A 23,161-nucleotide genomic window follows, 5' to 3' on the forward strand; every position below is an offset into this window, starting at 1 on the left:
GCATTGTGCTACAGGGCGGGTTGAGGGGCACCGGAGGATTACACAGAAGGACCATTTGAGTAAATGCTCTAAATATGTGGACTCTGGGTCTATCTCACCCAAGATTTGGATGCTGAAGCCTGCGTGCGGCCACTGAAACTTGTGTGTCTGTGTACCTGAGAGAAAATGCCAGCACACAGGCAAGCATGGACTGTGTGTGTTACTGTGCCCCCTGTGTGTCATTATACACGCATGAGGGTCTGTGTACACAGTGGCTAGGGTGACCTTATAATTTATTGTCTGGTCTGGACACTATTAAGAGTCATGTTGGAAAATAGGCATAAGCTAGGCAAACAAGGACATACGGTTGTCCTGATGACGGAGGCACTCTGGCATGGCCTAAAACCTGCTTGAGCGTCCTCTGCAGACTTCAGAGACCTGGGAAGCCTAGAGGGACACACGGGCACATGCAAACACAGATACTCGTGCCAGCCCACACGTGGCATTGTGGATTCTCCAGGTTTCCTAATGCCACTCCCAGGCTCCCCAGGGGCTGGCCGGTAGCTTTGCAAGGAGTTTCGCAGCTGCTCTCAAGCCCTGGCTCCAGCTGTAAATTAAATGGGGTTGCACACTCGCCTGCTATTCCACTTAAGGTTGCAATCAGCCCTGATTAGGAAGAGAGGGCTGTGTGTTCCCAAGTTTTCTCTTTTACAGGGTTCTCCTCTGGCCTGGCCTGTGGGCCTGTGTGGGGTTTCCCTGGAAGCTGAGGCCAGGGCAGTCAGGGCAGTGACATGGGTGTGGGCTCTCCAGGGCCCTGACTTGGCACTCAGTCCTGTCCTGCCTCAGATCCCTGCTCAGGTGCTGAGTTCTGATGGGGAAGCAGGAGCTGGGAAGAGCCCTGCGGGGGTCCTGGGAGATCCCGGGCTCTACCAGCAAATTTCCCATGCATCCTGAAGGAAAACATGAATCTCTGGGTCCCAGTTTTCTCACTTATCAGATGGAGGTGATAACAACACAGCAAAAATAACCACCTCCCCTTACAGAGCAGGGGTTGGCAAACGATGGCCCACTGGCCAAGTCTGGCCCTCGGCCTTTTTGTGTAAACAGGGCTGTATCAGCACAGCCATGCTCATCCATGTGCGCATTGTCTACGGCTGCTGTCTGCTGCTACGGCAGCTGAGTAGTTGCAACAGAGCCTACGTGGCTGGCAAAGGTGAAAGTATTTACTCTCGGGCCCTTTATGGATAAAGTTTGTCAACCGTTCTAGAGCATATGCTGTGTGTCAGGCAGTGCCCTCTGCCCTGTTCATGTATTATCTCATTTAGGCCTCCCAATAATCCTGAGGTAGATTTTATTAGTGCTCCCATTTTACAGAGAAACAAACTGAGGCACAGAGAAAACAAGTAATAATTATTTTAGTGGTGTTTCCTTGGTTGAATATTGTGAAAAATCTTATGGGTAATGGCTGGGTTGCACAGGTTTATAGCACTCTTCTCTACATTGTCATTTGTTATTTGGGTGTCCCAGCAGAGCCGTTGGTGAAGAAGAGATCCTGGCAGGTCACCCGAGGCCTGCCTGTGCTGGTCGACGTTTAACAACTGGCTCTCCGGAAAAAAATCGAGAGAACAAATCCAGCTCTACTTGTAGCATTTGCTGATATGGTATAAATATCCCTGCCATGGTCAATTGCAAGGTCTCAATGTGAGATCACAGAATGTGGGGATAGGAGGAGATGGGCAGTAGCACACCATTATATAGTGTTTATATAGTACTTCCACCTCACAGATACTCTAGATGTAAATCACCTTGGGAGCAAGATAACAGTAAAAGGTAGTGGAAGAATTTGGAAGTGATGCGTTTGAATATTTATCACCTTGGTTTTAGAAATAATTTCTGAAGTTACAAATTTATATGATTTGATTTTTACAAGTGACTGTGTTTAACAAATGGCTTGCAAATGGCTGGAAATTTAATGATCTCTCATGAGCCCTGAGAGCCAGCTCCAGCACCAGCTGCTCTCGGGGGTCTTCTGATCTTGTTCACATAAAGAAAGAGATTGGGGCTCCGCATAGTGGCACACCCCTCCTGTCAGCTCTGTCACCTGTGCTCTTTGGATCCGTTAGACATAGGAATTGAGTCCTTCCTGTAAGGTGAGGAGGGTGGCTGGCCCCTGAAACCCATATGCTTGACTCTGCTGGGGCAGGGCGTGCCCTGGTGGCCCCTGGAGCTACCTCCGAGGCTCCATTTCTTCCTGACCGCCGTGAGTGTGGCTTCTGTGTTTCTGTCCCCCTCTTACTCAGCCCTGGGGAGCCCCGCTGCTCAGCCTGTGTCCTTTTGCTGCATCCTCCTCTGCTCTGGGCCCTTCTGTCTCCTCGGTGCCTCCGCTTTATAGATCCTGAACCAGACCTCTAGACCCCGTGTGGGAGCGCCAGAGGGAGGAGGCATGTGTGTGACAGCCTGTGTGCAGAAAGAATCTCAGAAACGCCAGGGGTCTGCTGCTCGGTCTTGGATCCACTTTAGGTGGGTCGAGGAGTCCCCTTCACAGACTCCTTGTTTTCCCAGAACCTGCCCACCTCCTCCCTGTGTGGCGGCCAGGGTCCCGGGAGGTCAGCCCTCAGCAGAGAAGGTGGGCTTGGCCACTGGCTCAGGGGACCCCTGGGGAGCCCTGGCATCTGGGAAGGAGAGTTCCTCACCCTCCTGAGCTCGGGCACCTCCAGGGAGCCGTGGCTGCCAGCGGGGCAACAGCGGGTTGGAGGCCCCCCAGTCCCCTTGGGCAAGCAGCAGGATGGCTCCCACAGCTAGCCACAAGACCAAGTGCGTGGCCACAGACCGCGTGGCTGCCAGCCCCGGCCTGGGAGTCACATCGGCATGAGCTATGGAGGGAGGAATGTGACTGTGGGAAACTCAATGCCCCGAGCCTGGCCTGGGGCTGGGGAAGAGTGTGAGTGCGGAGTGGGGGTGAAGGGTGGGTGGGTGGAAACCAGACCCTTAGCTACCCCTGCAGCCTGGTTCTGCTCAGGGCTCCAAGTGAGAGCAGAGGGAAGCCAGCCCTCCCGCTCCCGGCCTCGCCCTGCCCCAGCCTTGCCCCTCTAGCCGAGCCTTCCCTAAGCTCTGGAGGGGGGCAGACCTCCAGCGTGTCACTGCTCCCCCTGTTCCAGCACCCCTCTTCTTTCCCCTCCTCCGGGAAACCTTCCTGAATGGGACCTTCCAAGGGCCCACCCTGTTCCATTCCACCCCACAAATGGCCCCATCCTGGGGTGTAACTGAGCCCACGTCACTCTCTCTTTCTCTGGCGGCATCTGACCCTGAGCCCCATGAGGGTGGGAGGTTGCTGTCTGATGCACACTTTCCTGTCCCTTTCCCTGGGACCTAAGGCCTGAGTGCTGTGCACATGCCTTAGGGCGGGGATGCTGGTGATTCATTTCATGCGATAAATCTTCACTGAATGCCTACTAAGTGCCAGACACTGGGGTAAGGTGCAGGGGATAAAGGAACGTGCATGCCTTACCTATACACATGGAAAGATGGATGCAGGAGAGATGCTAGGAGAGGCTGGGTAGGGGCTGCTGATAAAGGCAGGGCAGTCGAGGAAGTGTCCAAGCCTCAGTGATGACTGAGTTGAGGGAAGAGCTCAAGTTAGCTTGTCTGGAGGGCATTCCAGGTGGTGAGAACAGCCAGTGCAAAGGTCCTGTGGCAGAGGGATGGTGATGAATTCCAAACTTAAAGCCAGAGGGCAGGGATTAAGGCGGGGGAAGGTATTGTTCAGCATGAAACTGGTGAGATGAATGCTGATTATGTGCCAGGGACCTGTCAAGGGCTGTGGGTACGTTTCATTTAATTTCCACCTGTGGTTCTCAGCTGGGGACAATTTCTATCCCCCACCCCGTCCCCCAAGGGACATTTGACAATGTCTGGAGATAGTTTTGGTGGTCACAACAGAGGGAGGGGGGCAGCTATGGACATCTAGTGGGTAGAGGCCAGGGATTCTGCTGAACATCCAACAATGCACAGGACAGTCCCCACAGCAACGAGTTACGTAGCCCCAAATGTCAGTAGTGCCAAGGCTGAAAACCCCTGCCTTTTCCTCAGTAGCCCATCGAGGTGAGTGTTACCACGATGGCCACTTTACAGTGAGGAATCTGAGTTTCAGGCTTCCCTGAGGCACCCCCAGCTACCCTCCTCCGACCCACACTGTGAGCTCCAGGCACCTGCCCCCCACCCCCCTTCCTGGTGCCTGACATGGAGCCCGATGCCCGGGGACTGGCAACCTGATGTTCTCTATGTCGGAGCTTCAGGGTCTGTAAAATGAATGAGTCGCCCTGATCGTCTACTCTATGCACATGCTGTGCAATGTCAGGGAGTTGCAGGCCGCTCTTCCTCCACGCAATCGTTAAGTGGCTTGGCCTTTGTGTGCCATAGTTTGCCCGTCTGGAGAACAAAGGCAGTGACAGTCCCTGTTGTAAGGTGGTAAGGTGTCGGCAGGATTCTGCTGTGACGATAGATGCTAAGGGCAGCATCTCTGCTGCGCCTCCACTGACCCTCTCTTCTCCCCTCTGCCCACATCATCGCTTTCTCAGGGGGTGCTTCCCTCAAGTCAGGTTCGGCCCAGAAAGTTCCTTTAGCCCCAAACAGTTCCCTCCGGAAAATGGGTGATTATGTGACAGGAGAGGCACCTACAGAGACTGGGGTTCAACTTGGATTTTATTCCTTGATCAGTAAATATTTGCTGAGGGCTTCTGTGTGCCAGGCATCGTGGCGGGTTCTGGGGACACAGCCAGTGCCCTCACGGAGCCAGAGAGACAATGAACAAAAACGTTAATATAGCAAATGTGTGGGGTGATACGTGCTATGAGGAACAGTAAAGCTGAATAAGAGAGTAGACAGGGCTATTATGTGGGGTTGGGGTGTGTGGGGTGGGGTATGTGACGGTGTGGATGTGAACATGAGTTTTGACCTTTGAGGGAAGGCCTCTCTGGGGAGGTGACATTTTACGTCTCCACAGGCAGCAATACCTATTTTACAACTCGAATGTGGGAAAGGCCTGACACAAAGTAGGTGTTCAATAAACACAAGTGGCATGCCAGAGGGACGGGCTGACGGGAGGGAGATGCTTCCCAGAAGCTCCCGAATCAGCTTTTCATGAGACTTCATTGTTTGCTTTGAGAGAAATTCCCCAAACGTGAGCCATGTATGTCCACATGTGAAAGCCAAAAATATGCTTCAAAGTGGAAAAAGCATGGCATTGGATTATCTGTGTTAACGCACTGGCTGATCCCCTGACCTGGCGATGGGCTGGCCTTTGTCATCAGCTCTCCCCAGAAAGGTGTGTGCTCATTCATTCATTCACTCATTCTCTAATTATTAATTGGGCACCGGCTGTGTGTGAGGGGTTCTGCTGGATGCTGGGTGCATGGGGGGAACCTCACAGAGCTCTCTGTGGGAGGGGCAGACAGTGAACAGGTATTTACAATGGAGGGTGATATATGCAGTAAGGGGGGAGATCTGGGGCTCTGTGGGAGCACACGGGAGGTGTACCTAACTCATCCTTGCAGGGTGACCCTGAAGGTGAGACTGGATGTCTGAGGAAAAAGCCAGGGAAAGAGCAGGGCAGAGAGAACTGTGTGTAGGAGGCCTGAGGGCGAGAAAGGGGACCCTGGGGGTTCAGCTGGTTTGAGTGTGGAGGCAGCAGGCTGTGGTGTTTGGGAGTGAGCATCTTGACTGCTGGAGACTCAACGCAGGGAGGGGCTGCTGCCGGGCTGGGAGGGGGGCCAGCCTCCGCTCTGCTCCTAAGGTCTGAAGGGGATGCGTGGAGAGCCCAAGTCCGCCCCTGGGAGGGTCAGTGGGCCAGAGGATGTAAAGGCGCTGGCCTGCTGTGTGGGTGGAATTCTGCCCAGCCTGGGAACCTGGCTGACTGCAGGGCTGAGGCTCCTCTGGCGGGGACTGGACTTACTGGGGACTCTAGGTGTGTGTGTCGTCCTGGTTCTCCTAGCTTCTTCCCAGCAACCCCTGTCTGTCTCCTTGAGCAGGGAGGGAAGGGGAGGCGGAGGCAGGGCCACGCAAGGGCGGCAGATGGGGGTGGGGCGGACAGAGGCCCTGTGGACCGGGGGGAGTGGCTGTGGGCCCCTCCTCTGGAGACAGGGCAGGTGGAGGAGCCTCGGCAGCCCCTTGGGGCCACCCCGAGCGAGCGCTGGTTCTGCCTCTGAAGGGTGTCATTCTTGGTGCCAGGGCCTGCTGCCTGGTGCCTGCCAGGTGCCAGGTGCCAGGGCCTGCTGTGGGCCAGGACTGAGCCGGGCCTGAGGTACCTGGCCTCAGCCTTGTGGAAATCCCAGGGAGGGGGACACCTTTTTGCATCACAGGCAGGCGGCCCTGCCTTTGGACAGAGACCCAGAAAGCGCTGCCAAAGCCCCAGACAGAGGCCATTGGGTGGGACCGCTGCTGACGGGACGCGGCTGGGGGGGGCCACCTGGAGGAGGTGTGCGCTGAGTGGGGATGTGCCCTGGAGGCAGCCCGCAAGCGTGTAGGTCCCTGCAGGCGCCTGGTGGGAGAGAGGAATCATGGGGCCCATGGGTGCCGGAGGTGGCTTCCCTCCCCGCACTCACCTCAGCGCCCTACTTGCTGGTGTGGGGCATATGTGTGGCCAGGGTGAGGTGGAGGGGCTACAGAGCCTGCCCTCCCCTCGACCAAGGCGCCCTGAGCTGCCTGCACTAAGCCTCGTGGCGCCTGGGGGCTGGCCGAACCCCGGTTCCAGCATCCTGACCTGCTTTCCTTGGCGTCCCTGTACCTCATGCCTGGGGTGGCCTGCTGGGCCCCCAGCTCCGGCCCTACATGTGGCCTCGTAGACCCTCCGACCAGAGCTACTAGCTGCTGGGCTTGGTGTGGGTGGCGGCAGGGCCAGAGCTGTGAGGCTGGGCCCAAGGCCTCTCCTGGTGGGAACCCAGGACGCCCGGGACCCACGCCTGCCGGGAGGGAAGATTGCAGATGCTGTGGCCTTTGGGTTCTCACCTGTCTGCATCCCTCCCTGTTGTCCTGCTCTCCTGTGTGTGTGTGTGCGCGTGCGTGTGTGTGCGTGTGTGCGCGCATGTGTGTGCACGTGTGTGTGCGTGTGTGTGCACACGCGTGCATGTGTGCGTATGTGTGTGCGCGTGCATGCGTGTGTATGTGTGTGCGTGTGTGTGCGTGTGCGTGTGTGTGTGTGGAGAGAGGTTGATTGCTTGACTGACCGATTTTGATTTCTGCCCAGGACTGTGCCTTTGCACTGAAATGTCCACTTTTCCAGCTCCTGGAATAATTTTGAACAAATATGGGGTATATGAATACCACCCCTGAGCACAATTAGTAACTTCATGGTTTATGACCTCCGCAGGTGGTGTGCTAACACAACATGGGATTTATCTTCCTAACAATCCCAGCAACTCTCTGAGATAGATACTGGAGAATTATCCCAAATTTATAGAGAGACTTGTGCAGAGAGGTTAAGCAACCTGCCCAAAGTCACACAGCTAGTAAATGGTAGGGCCAGAACTGGAGCCCAAGGAATCTGATTCTAGAGCTTGTGTTGAAATTGTGACCAAGGGAAAGGGGGGGGGGGGGTCACTGTATCTTCCTGTCAGAAAGGGGGGTGTCCTGTGCTAGGAGCCAGAGCGCACCCAGTCGTAGCCGGACCTCGGTGGGTCCCCTGGGAGAGCGGATGAACATGTCTTTCCCCCGTATATGTTTTATGGGCCCTTTTGTGGGATGGAGCAGAGGATGACTCTGCCTGCCTTTAGGTTGCATTTCCTTGTTGACGCAGAGTGACCAGGGCAGGCCTTCCCTGGGTGTGCTAAGATGAGCTTTGGGGAGCGTGGCCCGCCCGATTGGATTTGGGGCAAGTAAGCCCTGGTGTTGGAGGGGGAAGGTGGAGCAGGTCGCTGGGGGTCTGACCAGGACCCTTCAGGTGGCGAGAGCCATGGAGGGCTTCAGGCCGGGAGCCGAGTGCTGAGTGTGGGTAATGCAGCTGGCTCTGGTCCTGGGTGCGGGCCGATCGGAAGCCAGTGGACGGGCACCCAGGGAGGCTTCTTGGACTGGAGGTCTGGGGCTAGGCCCTGAGGGTGGGCATGGTTTGGAGAGGAGGAGCACCTAGGTGGCCGTACATCTGTGGGGGTGGGGCGAAGATGTAGGTGCAGGGCCTGGGGAGAGGTCGAGACTCCTGGGAAATGGCTGCCGCCAGGTGGAGGGCAGGGTGGCCTTGGGAAGTGGCTGCTCTGGGTGGGCCTGGGTGGGGTGAAAATGCCACGGGAGGGGAGGCCGGGGTTTTCTTTCAAGGGTGTGCATGCTTGTGTGTTGGGAAGAGGGACTGGCAAGGGACTGGGGCAGGTGACAGTGTGGGGAGGGGGGGAGGGCTTGCAGAGGAAGCGGGCAGTCCCTCTGTTGGGCTTCTGCCGTGGGAGGCTGGTGGAGCTGATATCACAGAAAGCCAGGTCTGGAAGGACGGGCTGCTGTGTGACTGGCACATTTTCAGTTTTTGTGGGGGCCTTGATCCCCGCTGGGGCTCATCCCTGATGAGGGGCGGCGGTGTGGCAGAGGTGGTGGTGGAGGGAAGCAGCGCACCAAGGAGGTGGGCATCTGGTCCAAGGAGGCTGGTTTATGGCCCAGTGGTTAGAGCCCAGTGCTAACAAGGGCAAGGTTTACACACAGCTTCTGAGGCTGAGTGTAGACCCACCCTGCCTCTGCTCCTGTTCCCTGTCCTCAGGCTGAGGCCTCCTCTGACCGTCAGCACAGTGGGAGCTGATGAGAGACAGTGGAGGAGGCAGTGCAGCTTCTCCCCAGAGCTGGGGACCCAGCTACGTGCCTGTGTGTCCCTGGCACCACACCATGTCCAGACATGTCTTGGGTGGACAGAGATGCTAGACAGGGCCCTCCAGACTCGGGCTCCCCTTAACTCATCACCCCGGGCAGATCCCCACTGGATTCCCTCTCAGAGAGCCCCTTCGAGTCTTTCCTTCTATCAAACTCTAACATCTTAGGCTGGAACAACTCAAAATCCCATTCTGGCTCGTCTGGTCTCCACTAGAGAGGGAGAATTTCCCTGTGGACTTAACACTGGGGTCTGGGGAGGCGCTCCCCCGGAGTGAAATCAGAGCTTTGGGCAGGCGAGGAGCCTTGTCTAAAGGACCCTGGGGACCTGACTCTCCGAACCAGTCTCCCTGCCACCCCCAGGCTCTGGGATCAGAGTTTGTGGTGACCAGCTCTCCATCTCCAGGGCGGCGTGGTGGACGACAGGAGTGAAGATTCCAAGTCTGTCTCCACCTTGAGCTTTGGCGTGAACAGACCCACGATTTCCTGCATCTTTGACTGTAAGTGACGTTTGGAGGTGTCTCCCGGGGTGACACGGATGAGTGTGTAGCCTTACGTTCCTGTTTGTGTGGGTTACATGGTCAGGTGTATACGTGGGGGCTGAGGAGGACTGAGTCTGGGTGTTTTGTTAGTGGGTCAGTGTCTCTTGGTGTGTGTGTGTGTGTGTGTGTGTGTGTGTGAACTCTAAGCCTGAAATCCAGCATTCAAGGCGCTGTGCGTTCTCACTGCCCCCATCATCTGTGACCCCTCCAGTCCTTCCCCCTCCTCTGCCACCTCCCCAGCTGTCACCAGGCCCAAGGAAACATCACTTGGGGGTCCACCTTTGGGCTGTGGTCTGCTCTCCTGATCTTGAGAGCAGCTAACTCCAGCACAGCGTACACGTGTCGTTTCTACCATCCAGCCCCTCTGTCCGCTGCCCCTTCTAGGGACACCCTCTGTCCTCCCCTCTAGCCCCAGATCTTGGTCACCCCCAGCCCCTCACTTGGCGTCTGTTTCTTCCTCGGTGCAGACGGGAACCGCTACCATCTACGCTGCTACATGTACCAGGCCCGGGATCTGCCTGCGATGGACAAAGACTCCTTTTCTGGTAGGTGGGAGGAGGGAGGAGAGCCAGGGACCAGGGACTGAGAGCTGGGAACAGAGTCATTGGGCCTTCAGACCACAGGGAACATGGCCCGGGCTTCTCCCATGGTGGGTCGGGGGACGCTGTGTTTGTTGGGTTTGTGGAGGTGAGGGCTGCTGTCAGGTCACTGTGTCCTCCTGGTTGTCAGGTGGCCTGCTTGACCCGTCTGCAGGTTTTGGCTTTACTGACCGTCCCCTGCTCCTGAAAGCCCCCTGGCCTTGGCCCCTGGGACACCCCTCTCTCCTGGTCTCCTGCAGCTTCCTGCTGCTGCACCTGCTCCGACTCAGCCACTGCCCTCTAAGCCTGATGTTTCCGAGAGTTCTGTGTGTGTTCTCTTCTCTGGGCACTGGGGTCCCCCAGGCAACCCAGTAGCCACTCCTGTTGGGGAAGCTTCCAGGTGTTTAGTTCCTTTATGTCCAGCTACATTTTCGGTGTCTCCCCTGGAAGCCTCAGAGGCACCTCAGTTCATCTTGTCCAAGCTGAACTCCTTGGGACCCCTCCCCCAGATCCAGGCCCCCCTTTACTTCCCACCTTGGTCCTAGTATCACATCAATGCGCTTCTACCACCCATCAGGTTGGTAACAATCAGGTGCCCAGTTCTGTTGATTCTGGCTCCTGAATCTGTCTCGGAGATTGTTCCCTCCTATTCCTCATCATGGCTGCCATCTCACACTGGCCTTGCCCCTTTTATCTGAATGCTCCAGTCATCTCCTGGCCTCCCTGTGACCTTCCACACAACCCCAGACACAGCTGGTCATGTCACTCCCCTGATTTCAGACATAGACACTAACAGGTAAATCCCCAACTCTTTAGCCTGGCGGACAACTCCTTCGTGATCTGACCCCTTTGGACCTCACCAGTTTCATCTTTCCCTAATTCCCCTCTATCCGCTAGCTCTGGCTGCACCAACTTTTGTCAACGTTTGTCTAATTCTTCCACATTTCTGGCCTTTGTGCTCAGTGCCTAGAATGCCTTCCCTCCCTGTTTTTAATCCAGTGAACTCCTACTCATCCTTCAAGACCCAGCCCAGATGCCCTCTGACTCTTCCCCAAGCTGAGCTGGTTGTTGTTTCCTCAGCACCTGGCCAGGACCTCACCAGCACCTCTCTCAGAGTCCTTACCCACTGCATAAATCAATTGCCATCTACCTCTGTCATATTCTTCCCACCATGACTCTGAGCTCCTCCAGGAAGGGACCTTGACTTACCCTTGAACCTGCAGCAGGTTCGAAAGAACTAACACTTACTAAGATATCTAAAGAACTAGCACTTACTAAGCGCTCACTATGAGCCTAGGCGCTTTGCTGACATTTTTTCACGTACCCCTTACAACTCTCCTATGAAGCAGGCATTTAACATTCCCATTTTACAGATGAAGAAACTAAATTGCTTGAGTTAAAATAGCTGACAAGTGATGTACCCCACTCCAAGTGCTTGCTACTTACTTGAGTAGGTCTGAGTTCTCCTATGAGAGTGACCTCCTGTTCACAGAATGGCACTCAGCTCATGGCCAGGCACCTGTCCTCCTTTCTGGACCCTGCTCCTCCCCGACCTGGGGACCACTCTGGTTCCTCCCCAGCAGCTGTGCTTCCTCGTGTTCCTCTCCTCTCAGTGACCTTTTCTCTAGCTCCACGCAGCCAGGCTCAGGGTGGATGGAGCAACAAGCACGTGGTGATTGGCAGGTGGCGGGGGTTTGTGGGAGCGCGGGGGAGATCTCTGCAGCTGCGACTTCCTGGGAACCTTGGCCAGGATGCTTTCTGACAATCAGCACCTACCCCCAGGAGAAGAGAAGTGACCTAATTCACAGTCTTGCTTCCTCTTCCTTCAGGGGAGGGTGTGAGAGGTTGGGGTGCAGGCGGCAGGTTTGTGTGTGGGGGGTGGGTAAGTGGGGTGCAGGTCGAGGGCCCCTTGTCCTCCACTGGCCGGGCTGGGGGTGGACCCTGCAGGAAGGGAGCTCCTCCTGGGGACCCGCACCTCTGGGGACTGCAGGCAGGGTCAGCCTGGTACGGGGGCCGCAGGAGACGTCACACTTTCCATCCTAGCTCCACCCCCTCCCCCAAATAAACATCCCTTGAGCTTTGAGGGCACTGCCCAGGGCTTCCTCAGAGGCTGCTGGCTTCTGAATGAAAGGCCTGATTGAGCGGCTGCTGGAAAGGAAAACAGCAGCCAACACGGGTGAACCTATAAAACCCAGAGTGTTTATTTTCACTCCCAAACCCTAAACCAAAGCAGTTGCTCCCCTGGAACTGACCCTGGGGTGGCTGGAGGCTGTGCATGGCCACTGGCTGGCATTTCTCAGAGGAAACTCCTGTGTGAATCAGGAATGTCTGGGGTCTGGGGAGGGTCCGGCACAGAGTCTGTCGCTGGTGTCATCTTCCAGCCTGCTTGCTGGCACCTGCAGCGGAGAGGGCTCTCCTCGGGAAGTGCTCTGACCTTGCTGCTCTGGGCTTTTCCCCCAGTGGGGCTCCCATGACCCTGTGCTGTGCCCTTATGTGGTGGGCCTTGGGGCTGCCACAAGGCCAGTGCTCTGTCTATTTCTTCTCCTTGGCTGAAGGTGTGGGGGACACGGAGGAATTGTCCAGGAAACACTTGATGAATAACACTGAACTCGGTTGGGGAGGGAGGCTTGTGGAGCTACTGCCATCCAGGCTGCCTGAGGATTTTGCCTTGGGTGGGGTTTGCGTGGAGGGCCGGCATCAATTCTCTGGACCACTGGAAGGGCGAGTGTGGCCTGTGCTTGTGTGCTTATGAGTGTGTGTGGCCAGCATAGTGATTAGGTATAAAAAATGTGAAATGATGCTTAATTCAAATAACTTCTCTTACATTGGGATACGGTTGCCACTGCTGCGTGAGCACCTGGAGTACGAACTGGATCTACTTTGAACAGAAAAGATAGGACTCCAGAGGACTTAGAAATCACTTGTCCTCAGTGCCGCACCTACTGGGCAGCATTGTGGCTCTGAACAGCGGTCAGAGCTGAGTTGCTGTTCCCTGTAGACTGATGGTTCTCAAAGGGGATCGGGGAGGGCGCTGTCTCCTTTGCCCTGTTATACTCCAGGGAATTCTGCTTTGCCTCGTCCCCCAGCCGGCGACCACCGGTGTGGTTAGAGGGAGCCATACGCTCTGCCTACAGAGCTGCCGCCAGGAGGGAGGACCCTTGGGCAGCTCACATTCCAGGGCATGGCCCTTAGCTTGAGGCACCCAGAAACTCCTCCTTGAGAGTCTCATGGGTCAGTGGGCTCAGGGGCCCGAGTCGGTTAAAGAAGAAGATGAGAGAAGGCTAGTAGATCAGATGCCAAGTTATTCATTTATGGGGGTGGAGCGTCTGCCAAGAAAGCAGAAGGTCCTGTGCCCTCTTTGCCGGCCTCATGGTTCCAGGGAGGTCAAAGCTGTGTGCTAGCTGGGTGGTCCTGAGGGGCGTTGCTGCCAGGCCAGGCCACAGTGAGGTCTGGTGAACCATGGGTGCCCCACAGCTGAAGTCACCTCTGTGGGGACCAGTGCTTTCGTCTCCCCCAGATCCAGACTCTGACTTGGGTGGGGCTGGGGAGCCCTTGCTTGTGGGCTTCCTCTGTCTGGACTCCAGTCACAGCCCACCCCCTCTTCTGAAGCACAGCTTTCTGTTAAGTTTGGCTCTGGCTGGGGGAATTCTCCCGATGAGCTTAAGAAGCTATTTTCCGAGGTGTGCTGGAGGCTTGTGAAATGCTCCACTTAAAAAGGGTTCCTGAGCGAGAGAGACTGGGAAACACTGCACACTTAGTGATTTACAAATCATGGTGGCATCGAAGGCTGGGGCGGCTGCAGGAAAGGAGCCTGTTGAACGTGTTTAAGCGTTCCTTCATTCCCCCGAGAACTCGCCTTGCGAAGAACACATTTTGGGGAACACTGACGGACAGGATTCAGTCCATCTCACTCAGCACGAATCCAGGGCCGTTTGTGATCTGCCCGCCTGCGTCCTCCTCCCTGGGGCCCGGGGTGCTCCCTTCCCCCCCTCAGACAGACTCGCTGTTCCCTGAGTGCCCTTTGGTGCCTTTGCCAGTGCTGTGCTGGGTGCCTGGCCGCCCCCTTCTCTTTGGTCCACCTTGGTTACCTCCTTATTCTTGAGACTCGGGGTAGGAGACCGCCTTTCGGGGTACTGACTTGACACCACCAGACTCCAGGGCGTACCCCCACCCCTAGCGCCTTGAACACTCCGCTGTGAAGCTGCACATCGCTTTGTATTGTAACTGATGTTTAGTTACCACTTCCAAGCAGCAGTCATGATCTTAAGAGCCCGGACTGTGTCTCGTACACCTTCATATTCAGAGCACTGTGCTTACCTACCATATGCTGGTCAGTCAGTAACTGCATGTTGGACGAATGACGGATTGCAAATAATGCTGGAGTGAACATCTTTGTTCATATAGCTTTTTGGCTAATTTGGATGATTCCCAGAAATATGGGAAACAGGGTGTAAACAGTTTTATGTTTTTCAGGGCATATTGCCTGATTGCTTTTCCAAAGGGTTGCTGACTTGCTTCCAGCAATAAAGGAGAGTACCTATTTCGTCAAATATTCGCCAACACTGGGTTTTATAAATCTAAACAATTTTTCTTAATTTTATAGGAAACATACTGCTGTATTGCAGTTTTTGTTTGCATTGCCTTGATTACTAGCAGTCTACTCCGCCCTGTCTTAAGGGCTCTTTTCCCGTGTTCGTGGCGGGTAGAAGGAGCACCGACTGGGAGTCAGGGAGTCTGGTCCCAGGCACCTGTGAGCAGGGGCTAGCGACTTCGTCTTTCTGGGGCAAGGCTCCCTCTTCTGACAAGGGGTATGATGACACCTGCCCTGTGGTCTGAGCAGCTGGAGGGAGGGCCCATGAGGGAAGCTTAGTGTCTTGTGACTGCAGAAGGGTCCTCCTTGGAGCTCCGGGAAGGTCTGAACAGCAGAGGTCAGGCACAGGGCTGCAGGTCCAGCAGTCACCTGCCTGGGGCCTCCGGTGGTGATGGAGTCCAGTAGAACCCTTGTGTGTTCTTGGCTGGAGCTCCCAGGGCAGCCTGTGGTCCTCACAGAGCTCCGATCCAGCTTCAGCCCCGGGGGTGCTCCGTGTGGCTTGGCAGGTGAGGCCGGAGGGCTGATGCTGGCCCTCCCCTACCGGAGTGGCTCTGGGAAGAGCTGGCCTCTCCCCTCCCCTCCACCTCTCCTTGGGATCTGCCTCTCCATCCTCCTGCCTTTCCTGGAAGAGGCTTGTGTCTGTGCATCCGTCTGGCTTCCCTTCATCTGCCCACCTTGCTTCAGCAGCACCCCACCCCCCCTTGTTTCTCTTTTTTTGAGGGGCTGGGCCTTGTGTGGGGAGAGGCCAGGCCCCAGCACACAGTAGCCCAGTGTCTGAGGCCCCAGGCCTCCAGGCCTGCTCCTTACAATGCCTTTGTTGTGTGTTTTTCCCCCCTGCCCCGGGCGGGCGGGGCGAGCGTGTGGGTCTGGGTGATTTTTGTTTGAAAGCCACCCCCTCCCTTCCCCCCAGTGCTGAGCTCATTGCCTGCGCTGATGGGGCTGCTGGAAGGAGTCGCCTGCTCGGGGGCCAGCGTGGGGGGCGCTGCCAACACCAATACAGCGTGCATGGCCGCCACAATGTGCAATTGTGATCTTTGTGTAAACGCGGTCGGTCTGGGGCCCGCGCGCTTATAAAAATAAAGCCTTGGGAAGCACAGGGGGCGGGAACAAAAGGGGCTTTTTCGCTGGCTCTCGAATATGGTTTTATTTATCGGAACGCGCCCTCTTTTTCTTACTGGAACCGGGGAGAGGTTCTCTGCCGAGCTTGGAGCTGATGGTATCACAGCCAGACGGTTTCATTAAATGCACAGACGCCGCTGGGCCCTGCCAGGGCCAGGAAGGGAACGGCTTGGGCCAGCCCTGCCAGGCTGGTGCATGGGAAAGGAGAGCCTCATGCCAGGGAGGCTCCCACCAGGTGGGCGTGGCAAGATGTGGTGGGCATGTCTCGCCTGCCCCTTCTTCTGCCAAGGGCCTCCCATTGCCCTCTTCTACCTCCAGAATCAGGTTCAAAACCTGTTTCCTACAGGAAGCCCTCCCGGATTGACCCCAGTGTGCTTTTGTGCCTGAAGGCTGGCAAGCTGGTCTTAGCCTGGTGGCTGCCTCCTGTTAGGCAAACCCAGCATTGTTCGGCCAGTGAGTGCCCGTAGCTTCTGTTTCCTAACGCGGATCCCCCCCTCGCCCTTAAAACAAGCGCTTTGAGCAATAGCCAGAATCCTGGACCCTGTCCCCCACCCCATCCCCTGATGGAAGTCCTCCTATTGCCCACTCCAACTTTCCCACCTCTTCGATAGTCACTCTCTGCCACCTCCTGTGCCGTGCCTGTGGCATGCCACTTGGACTCTTGATGGCCAGGGAGAGACTGGCCTGCTCCCCTCCCCTCTGTGGGGAAGAGCTAGCTCCCCATCTCAGCCCCAGGACTGCAGTTGGACACCCCGGCTCTAGATGTCTGGCGCTGAGGCCCTCTTGAGTCACGTGGGGGCTGCCCTGGAGGGGGCAGAGGATGCAAGGTGCTACAGGATGGAGAAGCCGCCAAGGGTATAGGGCATGTGACAGAGCGTTTGGGCTCAGCCCTGCCAGACATCTAGCATCCAGCTGCCAGCCTCCTGCATCCCCAGACTTCCCTGTCCACATGCCCTCAGCATCTGGCACGTCGAGTCTTACAAAATGGCAGCAAACTGGACCCTGCCCCCTAATGAGAGAAGTTGGAGGAGCCCCCTCCTCCAAGCCCTTTGCTCCTGTCCCAAATTACATGCACTCAGTCCCATGGGACCTTCTCTGGCATTGGTTTCCAAGTGTGGTCCTGAAAGGCAGCATCAACAACACCTGGGAACTTGTTAGAAATGTCAATTCTCAGGCCCCACCCCAGACCCGATGAAGGAGTCTCTGAGGGTGGGACCCAGCAGTCTCTGCCAGCCTTCCAGACGATTCTGCTGCATGCTCACATTTGAGAACCACTGCCCTAGAATCTTCTCTAGTGAGAAGCTTTGGGACCAGGCAGAGGGAATGCCTCCTGGGTGGGTCCCAGGCTAGCATGGCCGGGGCCGATAGGCTGGAAAGTAGTTTGGGGGCGTCAGGGAGCTGCAGGGATCTTAGGGTTCCCCTCACGCCCCGCACTGCTCAATAGCCCTTGAATCCCTTTGTTTCTCTCTAGTGCCTCCACCCATCTAAGCCACCACCCTCCCTGCCTGAACCCTTGCAGTAGTTTCATAACTGGTCTCCCTGCACCCACTTCTGCCCCCTCCAGTCTCTTCTCCAGGTGGCAGCCAGAGTGAGCTTGCTGAAATGCAGACTCAGCCATGCCAGATCCCTCTCTCACACGCCACTGCACCTCATATGTGTTCTACAAAGCATGATCAAAATTGTAATTTTATGTTTGTTTGTATAGAGTACCGTTTTGCTCCAAATGTATCCTCAGCCCCTAGCACCTAGCCCCCGGCCTGTCGTGCAGAAGGCACTCAGTCAGTAAGTGCTTGTTGGACGAATGAATGAATGAATGAATGAATGCACAATCTATTCATTTTGCCTCCAGCAACCAGCCCAGGGAAGAGCCCAGAAGGGAAGCTCTCTGGATCTTTGTGCCCACTCTCCGGGACCTCAGTCCCATCTTCCCATGGTGGCCACCGGCTGGCCTCATGGAGGATGGAGGTGGGGGGTACCCCCAGGATAGGGCTCCAGCCTGGACGTCGGTGCTCCTGAGTGGCAGGCACAGCTCTGCTCCAGCTTTGTGGCTGCATGACTCCTGAGCGGGTGACCCTCACGGTCTCTGTTGTGTCCCGTCTCCCTTCTCTGTGCCCGGCCCACACAGATCCCTACGCAATCGTCTCCTTCCTGCACCAGAGCCAGAAGACGGTGGTGGTGAAGAACACCCTGAACCCCACCTGGGACCAGACACTCATCTTCTACGAGATCGAGATCTTCGGGGAGCTGGCCAGCATCGCCGAGCAGCCGGCCAGCATCGTGGTGGAGCTGTACGACCACGACACCTATGTGAGTCTGCCCACCTTCCTCCCCCGAACCCTCACTGCCCACCCTCTCCAGGGCCCAGGGGAGTGCTGCTGTGAGGGATGGGTCCCCAACGAGATGGGAGTTCCCCAAGGCTGGGGCTGATGGCCTCTCCCCCAACCCCACAGGCAGTGGTGAAAACTGTTTTAGAGTAATTAAAAATGAATTGCCACCATGTGTGCTGTGCCCACGGCAGAGAGAGGGGACAGATCCGGCAAGGGTGCTTGGCTGTGGGTCAGGAGCCTGGGTTTTCTCTGTCTCTAACTTGCTTATAAGATCCCAGGTCGGTCCCTTCTCCCCATCAGAGGGCTGCTTTGACTCCACACACAGTTATCAAGCACTTGTGCTGGGCTGGGTGGCCCCTCACGTGGGGTTCCCCGGCTAGGTGGGAGCCGGGGCTCAGGGACCACCGGGCAGGGTCTCCTCCAGGGAGCCAGTGTGAGGCACAGGCGGGGCCCTCTCTGCAGGGCTGTCGCACAGAACCTCTTGTGCTGGCGGGAAGGCTCTGCGGTCGTGCCCCCCAAACGAGGGCCACTTGCCGTGTGTGCCGAGAAACCGAATTTTCATTGTGTTTTAGTTTTAATCCATTAAACTTTAAGTAGCCACAGGCGGCTGGTGGCTCCGGTATTGGACAGTGCAGCTCTGAAAGGTTCCCAGGAGGGAGAGGGCTGTGGGCTGGAATGTGAGGGGCTGTGGGAAGACCCAGGCCCTGGTGGAAATGTGAGATTGGGGTGTTGGGATGAGGCAGGGGTGTTAGCACAGCACGGGGTCCAGTGGGAGATGGAAGAGCGGGGAAGGCAGACAGGGAAGGAGGAGCAAGGAGTACGAGGCCAGGGGAGCGGGGGAGTGGCGGGGTCAGGGCGACGTTTTACAAAGGAGGGGTGGGATGCTGTTGGAAGAGAGGGACTGTGTCGGCCGAGGGGTGTGTGGCCAAGAGGCCCTGCCTGGGTCGGGGGTGGCAGTAGATGAAAGGGGAGGGGATAGGGCTTCACAGATGCTTCCAGAAAGAGTTGCCATGACTGGAAGGGAGGGTGTGGTGACCAGGGGTTGGGGGAAGGTGAGGCTGATGAGGGTGCCCCACTGGCTGGCAGTGGGCAATGCGGGCCTGGGCTGGGGAGGCTGACCTGTAAGGTCTGCCCTAAGAAGGAAAAGCTGGCTCCGTGGGGGCCGACCAGCTGGAGGAGGGGTCTTTTGGGGATTTTGGGGGGAAGATCTCAGGAGCTTTTGGGGCAGGAGGAGGCGGGAGGCGGCAGGACCTGGAGGGTGCCGGGGCCAGGGGACTTTGCAGAAGCAGGCGCGAGTGCTGGTGCAGGGTGGGCGGGAGGACGGCAGGACACAGCCTCGCTCTCCCAATGGCACCTCACCTCCTCTTTCACAAATGGTACTCTAGCCCCTTCGGGCCAGTGCCTGGGAGGGATCCCGGGGGAGAAAGCCATGGCCTCTTCTGGGTGGGTGGGCCCCAGGGTCCTGGGGGAGAGCGGAGCTGTGCTCATTGATAATATAGTCAAACGGGGCTGTACCTGTTGGCAAATACCCGTTGCCCTGAGCTCCTGTTGTCCTGGCTGCCTGGGCTCTGCGAGGACTCCCCTCCCCGCGCCTCTCCATGACCCAGCGACTAGAGGGCAACACTGGGCTCAGAGGAGCCTCCAGGACCCCTCCCTGTGCTGTGGCTGGTGACCACTCTGAGTGGTCTATGCTGGACTGTCACCCGCTGGTGTGGCCATTTATGCAGAAGCTGGTGGCCACTCCAGAATGGCTCTTGGCAATGTCCCCAGCAGTGATGTGACTGCAGGTAGGGGTGCCTCCCAGTCCTGGCCTGGGTTTCTCCCGATGAGTGCCTTGGGCGAGCCACCAAGGCTTGTGACAGCTGTGGCATCATCTGGCTGAGACCCAGGTTCTGTCTGCGGCCCCTGCCCTTGGGGAAGCTAACCACGAGGTCAGAGTTCACCGGTCAGCAAGGTCACTCTATCCTCTAGGCAGTGGGCAGCCGTGGAAGGCTCATGAGTAAAGGAATGATAAGATGAAAACATCATTTTAACAAGACTCATTTAATTTGATGAGCATGATCACAGTTTCCCCATGTGGAGACCGGGGGGATTTGAAGGTGAAATGAACAGGAGATACAAATTCCTGGGGAATGTCAAACACCTCTCCTGCTGAGGGCATTAAAGAAATGCTAGGAGGCTGTCACTCTCGTCTCCAGTGGGCTTAGAGCTTGATTAAATTAAAGCAAGGTGAACGCTAGTTGGACATACAAAGGGACTTCTGGACCATGATGGGAATTCAGCATTAGCAACAGTGGCAGGAGGCCACTCTCATGCTGCCCTTGCACCCCCCTAAGGGAAGCAGAGCTCACCGTCTGCACCAGGGACTGCCCTGACTTCTGAGGCCCTTCCGAGTTCGGGAGGCCAGATGTAGGTCTGGTGACTGCTCTGAGGCCGCCAGAACCCTGGGCTGGGGGACGCTGACTTTTCTTTCTCTGTGCTCGGTCTAGGGTGCAGATGAGTTTATGGGACGCTGCATCTGTCAGCCGAGTCTGGAACGGATGCCCCGGCTGGCCTGGTTCCCGCTGACTAGGGGCAACCAGCCGGCGGGTGAACTGCTGGCCTCTTTTGAGCTCATCCAGAGAGAGAAGGTGAGGCTGGTCCACATCCAGATCCAGGAGGCCCGGCAGGGAGCTCCTGGTGGTGGAGGGTGAGGGCCCAGGCAGGGGATGGTCTGATAGAGGGGAGGGGGCTTAGATACATTCTTCTTCCCCAACCAAGGGCCTGCACTTAGTGGAGAGCGCTGAAGGGCCACCTCTGGATGTTAGGCCTCCTGCTGGAACCGGTTTTGCCCATCTTTTCTGAGCCCCAAATCAGGACACAATCTAACACTGGGGCAGAAAGCTGAAATCTGAACTGTGTTACTATGTCTGAGTCCTCTGGCCATTGGATGTATTTTTCTCTGGGTTATATCCTGACGTGGTTTCTGGAAGGGGGGACCTCTGTGATCTGGCTAGGGTGCTTAATTGTCCGGGGCAGGGGACTCCAGGGACAGGTGAGGGCAGGGCCCCTGTTGCAGTGTTGGCTCTGCCATGGCCTCAGCCAGCCAATTCCCTGCTGTTAAATAGGGGATTTGGATTAGAGCCACATCTTCAAACTTGCTCTTAGTGTGATGTGAACCCTAATATGTAAGCCGGCTAGAAGTGAGGCTACTCTGGCTGAAGTGTCTGGACGGTACACGGCATACTGCCAACCTGGCTTCCCCTGCACCCACTTACCAGGCACCTCCCAGGAGTCCCTAGTCCGCCAAGGAGGAGTCTGCAAAGCCCTGGACTGTCTGATCACAGACATATTCCATGAGTGTCATTTTGTGTTTGGAGATGTGTTTGCCTGGCCAGGGCGGAAAGGTGGTGGGGCCTTGGGTGACAGGCACCTAACCAAAGCTCCTTTTCTTCACCCTAGCCGGCCATCCACCATATTCCTGGTTTTGAGGTAAGTCTTGCTCTTACCTTTGCTTCTTCAAACTTGCCCCCTCCCGGTGTTTGCAGCCCCCTCCCAGGCTAGGAAGGGGAGCAGGCATACACCACCACCATCCTGCCTTCAAGCCAAAGCCAAGCAAGGCTCAGTTGGGGCAACAGGGGCAGGGTGGGTAGGGGCTGGGGTCCCTGCCCAGCTCTGGCTTTCCTGCCCTTCTCCCCTGAGAAGTCCAAGAATCACAGACTCAGATGGAAGGGACCTCATGGTTATCCAGCCCAGGGGCTCTCAGCTGGGCTGCATGTTGGAATCCCTTGGGCAGCTTTAAAAATCATCAGTGCTCAGGCCTCACCCTAGACCAAATGAAATGCCATCTTTCAGGGTGTGGCTCAGGCCTTGGTATCTTTCAAAGCTGCCCAGGAGATTTGAATGTGCAGCCTGGGCTGAGAACCATCGACTTAGGCCAGTGGTTCTCAGCGTGGCATCACCCGAGGTATTGTTAGAAATGCCAAACTTGGGTCCCACTTCAAACCTATGAAGCCAACTCTGAGGGCAGCACAGCAACCTGGGTATTATCGAGCCCTCCAGGGGATTCGGACGCGCACTCACGTTTCAGGAGCTCTGATTTAGACCGCAGTTCCCAACTCAGTGTTCCCACTGAGACCCGGTTTTATTTCCTCTACTAGTTATGGGGACTTCATTCCCTTTACCCTGCTCCCCTTCCTTCTCCTGGGGGTCATGAAAAATGTAAACCTTTTACTGGTACCCAGGCTAATTTGATTCAGGAATCCTATGCCCGACCAGGCTCAGCTGCAGCTTTGAGAAGTGGTCGTTTGGGCTCTGTTTGGATGCTTCTCCCCTTACGAGGCAGGGAGCCCAGGCAATTTGCACAGTTCTGACAGTACATGCCCTCCTTGCCCCCTGCCCCGACGCCACCCTCTGCCTCTCCTCCCACCCCTTCTAGTCTCTCTCCCTCTCCCTCTCCTGCTCCCTGTTCAGTCCAAGCTTGTGCTCTCAGCTCTGCCAGCCCTGGGCATGTAGGTTGCTTCTCCTTGCTTCTCCAAGTCCACATCTCCAGCAGCGGCTCCAGGGGTTCAGGCCTGACTGCCTCCTGGGGCTGTTACACAGGGTCCGGGACCTTCCCAGCACCTGTCTGTTAGTCAGTCTCCTTTCTCCTGTCACTTCTAGAGATGCCTGGGCTCCAGGTTTATGCTTTGGCCTCTCCCACCAGTCCCTCTGCATCAACGTTTGTTGTACCTTCTTTCTCAGGGACCACGTAGAGGGCGCGTCAAGGAAGCACAGCACCCTCACCCTAGATGGGAAGTGGTTTCTGTTTGCTCCTTGTAGGGAGACATCTGGTGTGTTGATCTCTGCCCCAGCCTAGTGGTCCTTGTCACTAACGGTAAACTTTTACCCTCCTTCCTCTCCTCCCTCCACCGTCTCCTGGATGTGGACTGTCCCATGGTGTGGTCCAGGTGCAGGATACATCAGGGATCCTGGAAGAGGTGAGCTGGCCCCTCACAGCTGTGGCCTGTGGCTGGGGATAGGTGGGCAGAGACAGAGGGAAGGTGAAGGCCATGCCCTGGAGTCTTCCTGGTTCCTAGTACTCCAGTGTGCCTCTGTCACATGGACCCCTGTCTGGATTTAATTTCCCACACTCTGCGTAGATCCAGGGCTGCCTAGGGTGTGTCCTGGTGTGAGTCTGGCTCTTAGGTGGATTGCTGCTATGTTGGAAGCCAC

At 56.6% G+C, this 23,161-nt stretch overlaps 1 protein-coding gene across 8 annotated transcripts in view; it reads left to right on the plus strand.

Annotated features, from left to right (window-relative positions):
* Nucleotides 1–23,161, plus strand: part of DYSF (dysferlin) — a 233,158-nt gene that overhangs the window by 128,809 nt on the left and 81,188 nt on the right. For all 8 annotated transcript variants that reach the window (XM_068564056.1, XM_068564058.1, XM_068564060.1 and 5 more), the window contains 6 exons: nucleotides 9,218–9,311; nucleotides 9,821–9,898; nucleotides 17,767–17,948; nucleotides 20,458–20,598; nucleotides 21,410–21,439; nucleotides 22,897–22,926. In XM_068564056.1, coding sequence (XP_068420157.1) covers nucleotides 9,218–9,311; nucleotides 9,821–9,898; nucleotides 17,767–17,948; nucleotides 20,458–20,598; nucleotides 21,410–21,439; nucleotides 22,897–22,926 — 555 coding nt within the window. The remainder of the gene's footprint in view (nucleotides 1–9,217; nucleotides 9,312–9,820; nucleotides 9,899–17,766; nucleotides 17,949–20,457; nucleotides 20,599–21,409; nucleotides 21,440–22,896; nucleotides 22,927–23,161) is intronic.

This window comes from Eschrichtius robustus, chromosome 15 (assembly GCF_028021215.1).
Source record: "Eschrichtius robustus isolate mEscRob2 chromosome 15, mEscRob2.pri, whole genome shotgun sequence".
In the NCBI taxonomy this organism is placed as follows: Eukaryota; Metazoa; Chordata; class Mammalia; order Artiodactyla; family Eschrichtiidae; genus Eschrichtius; species Eschrichtius robustus.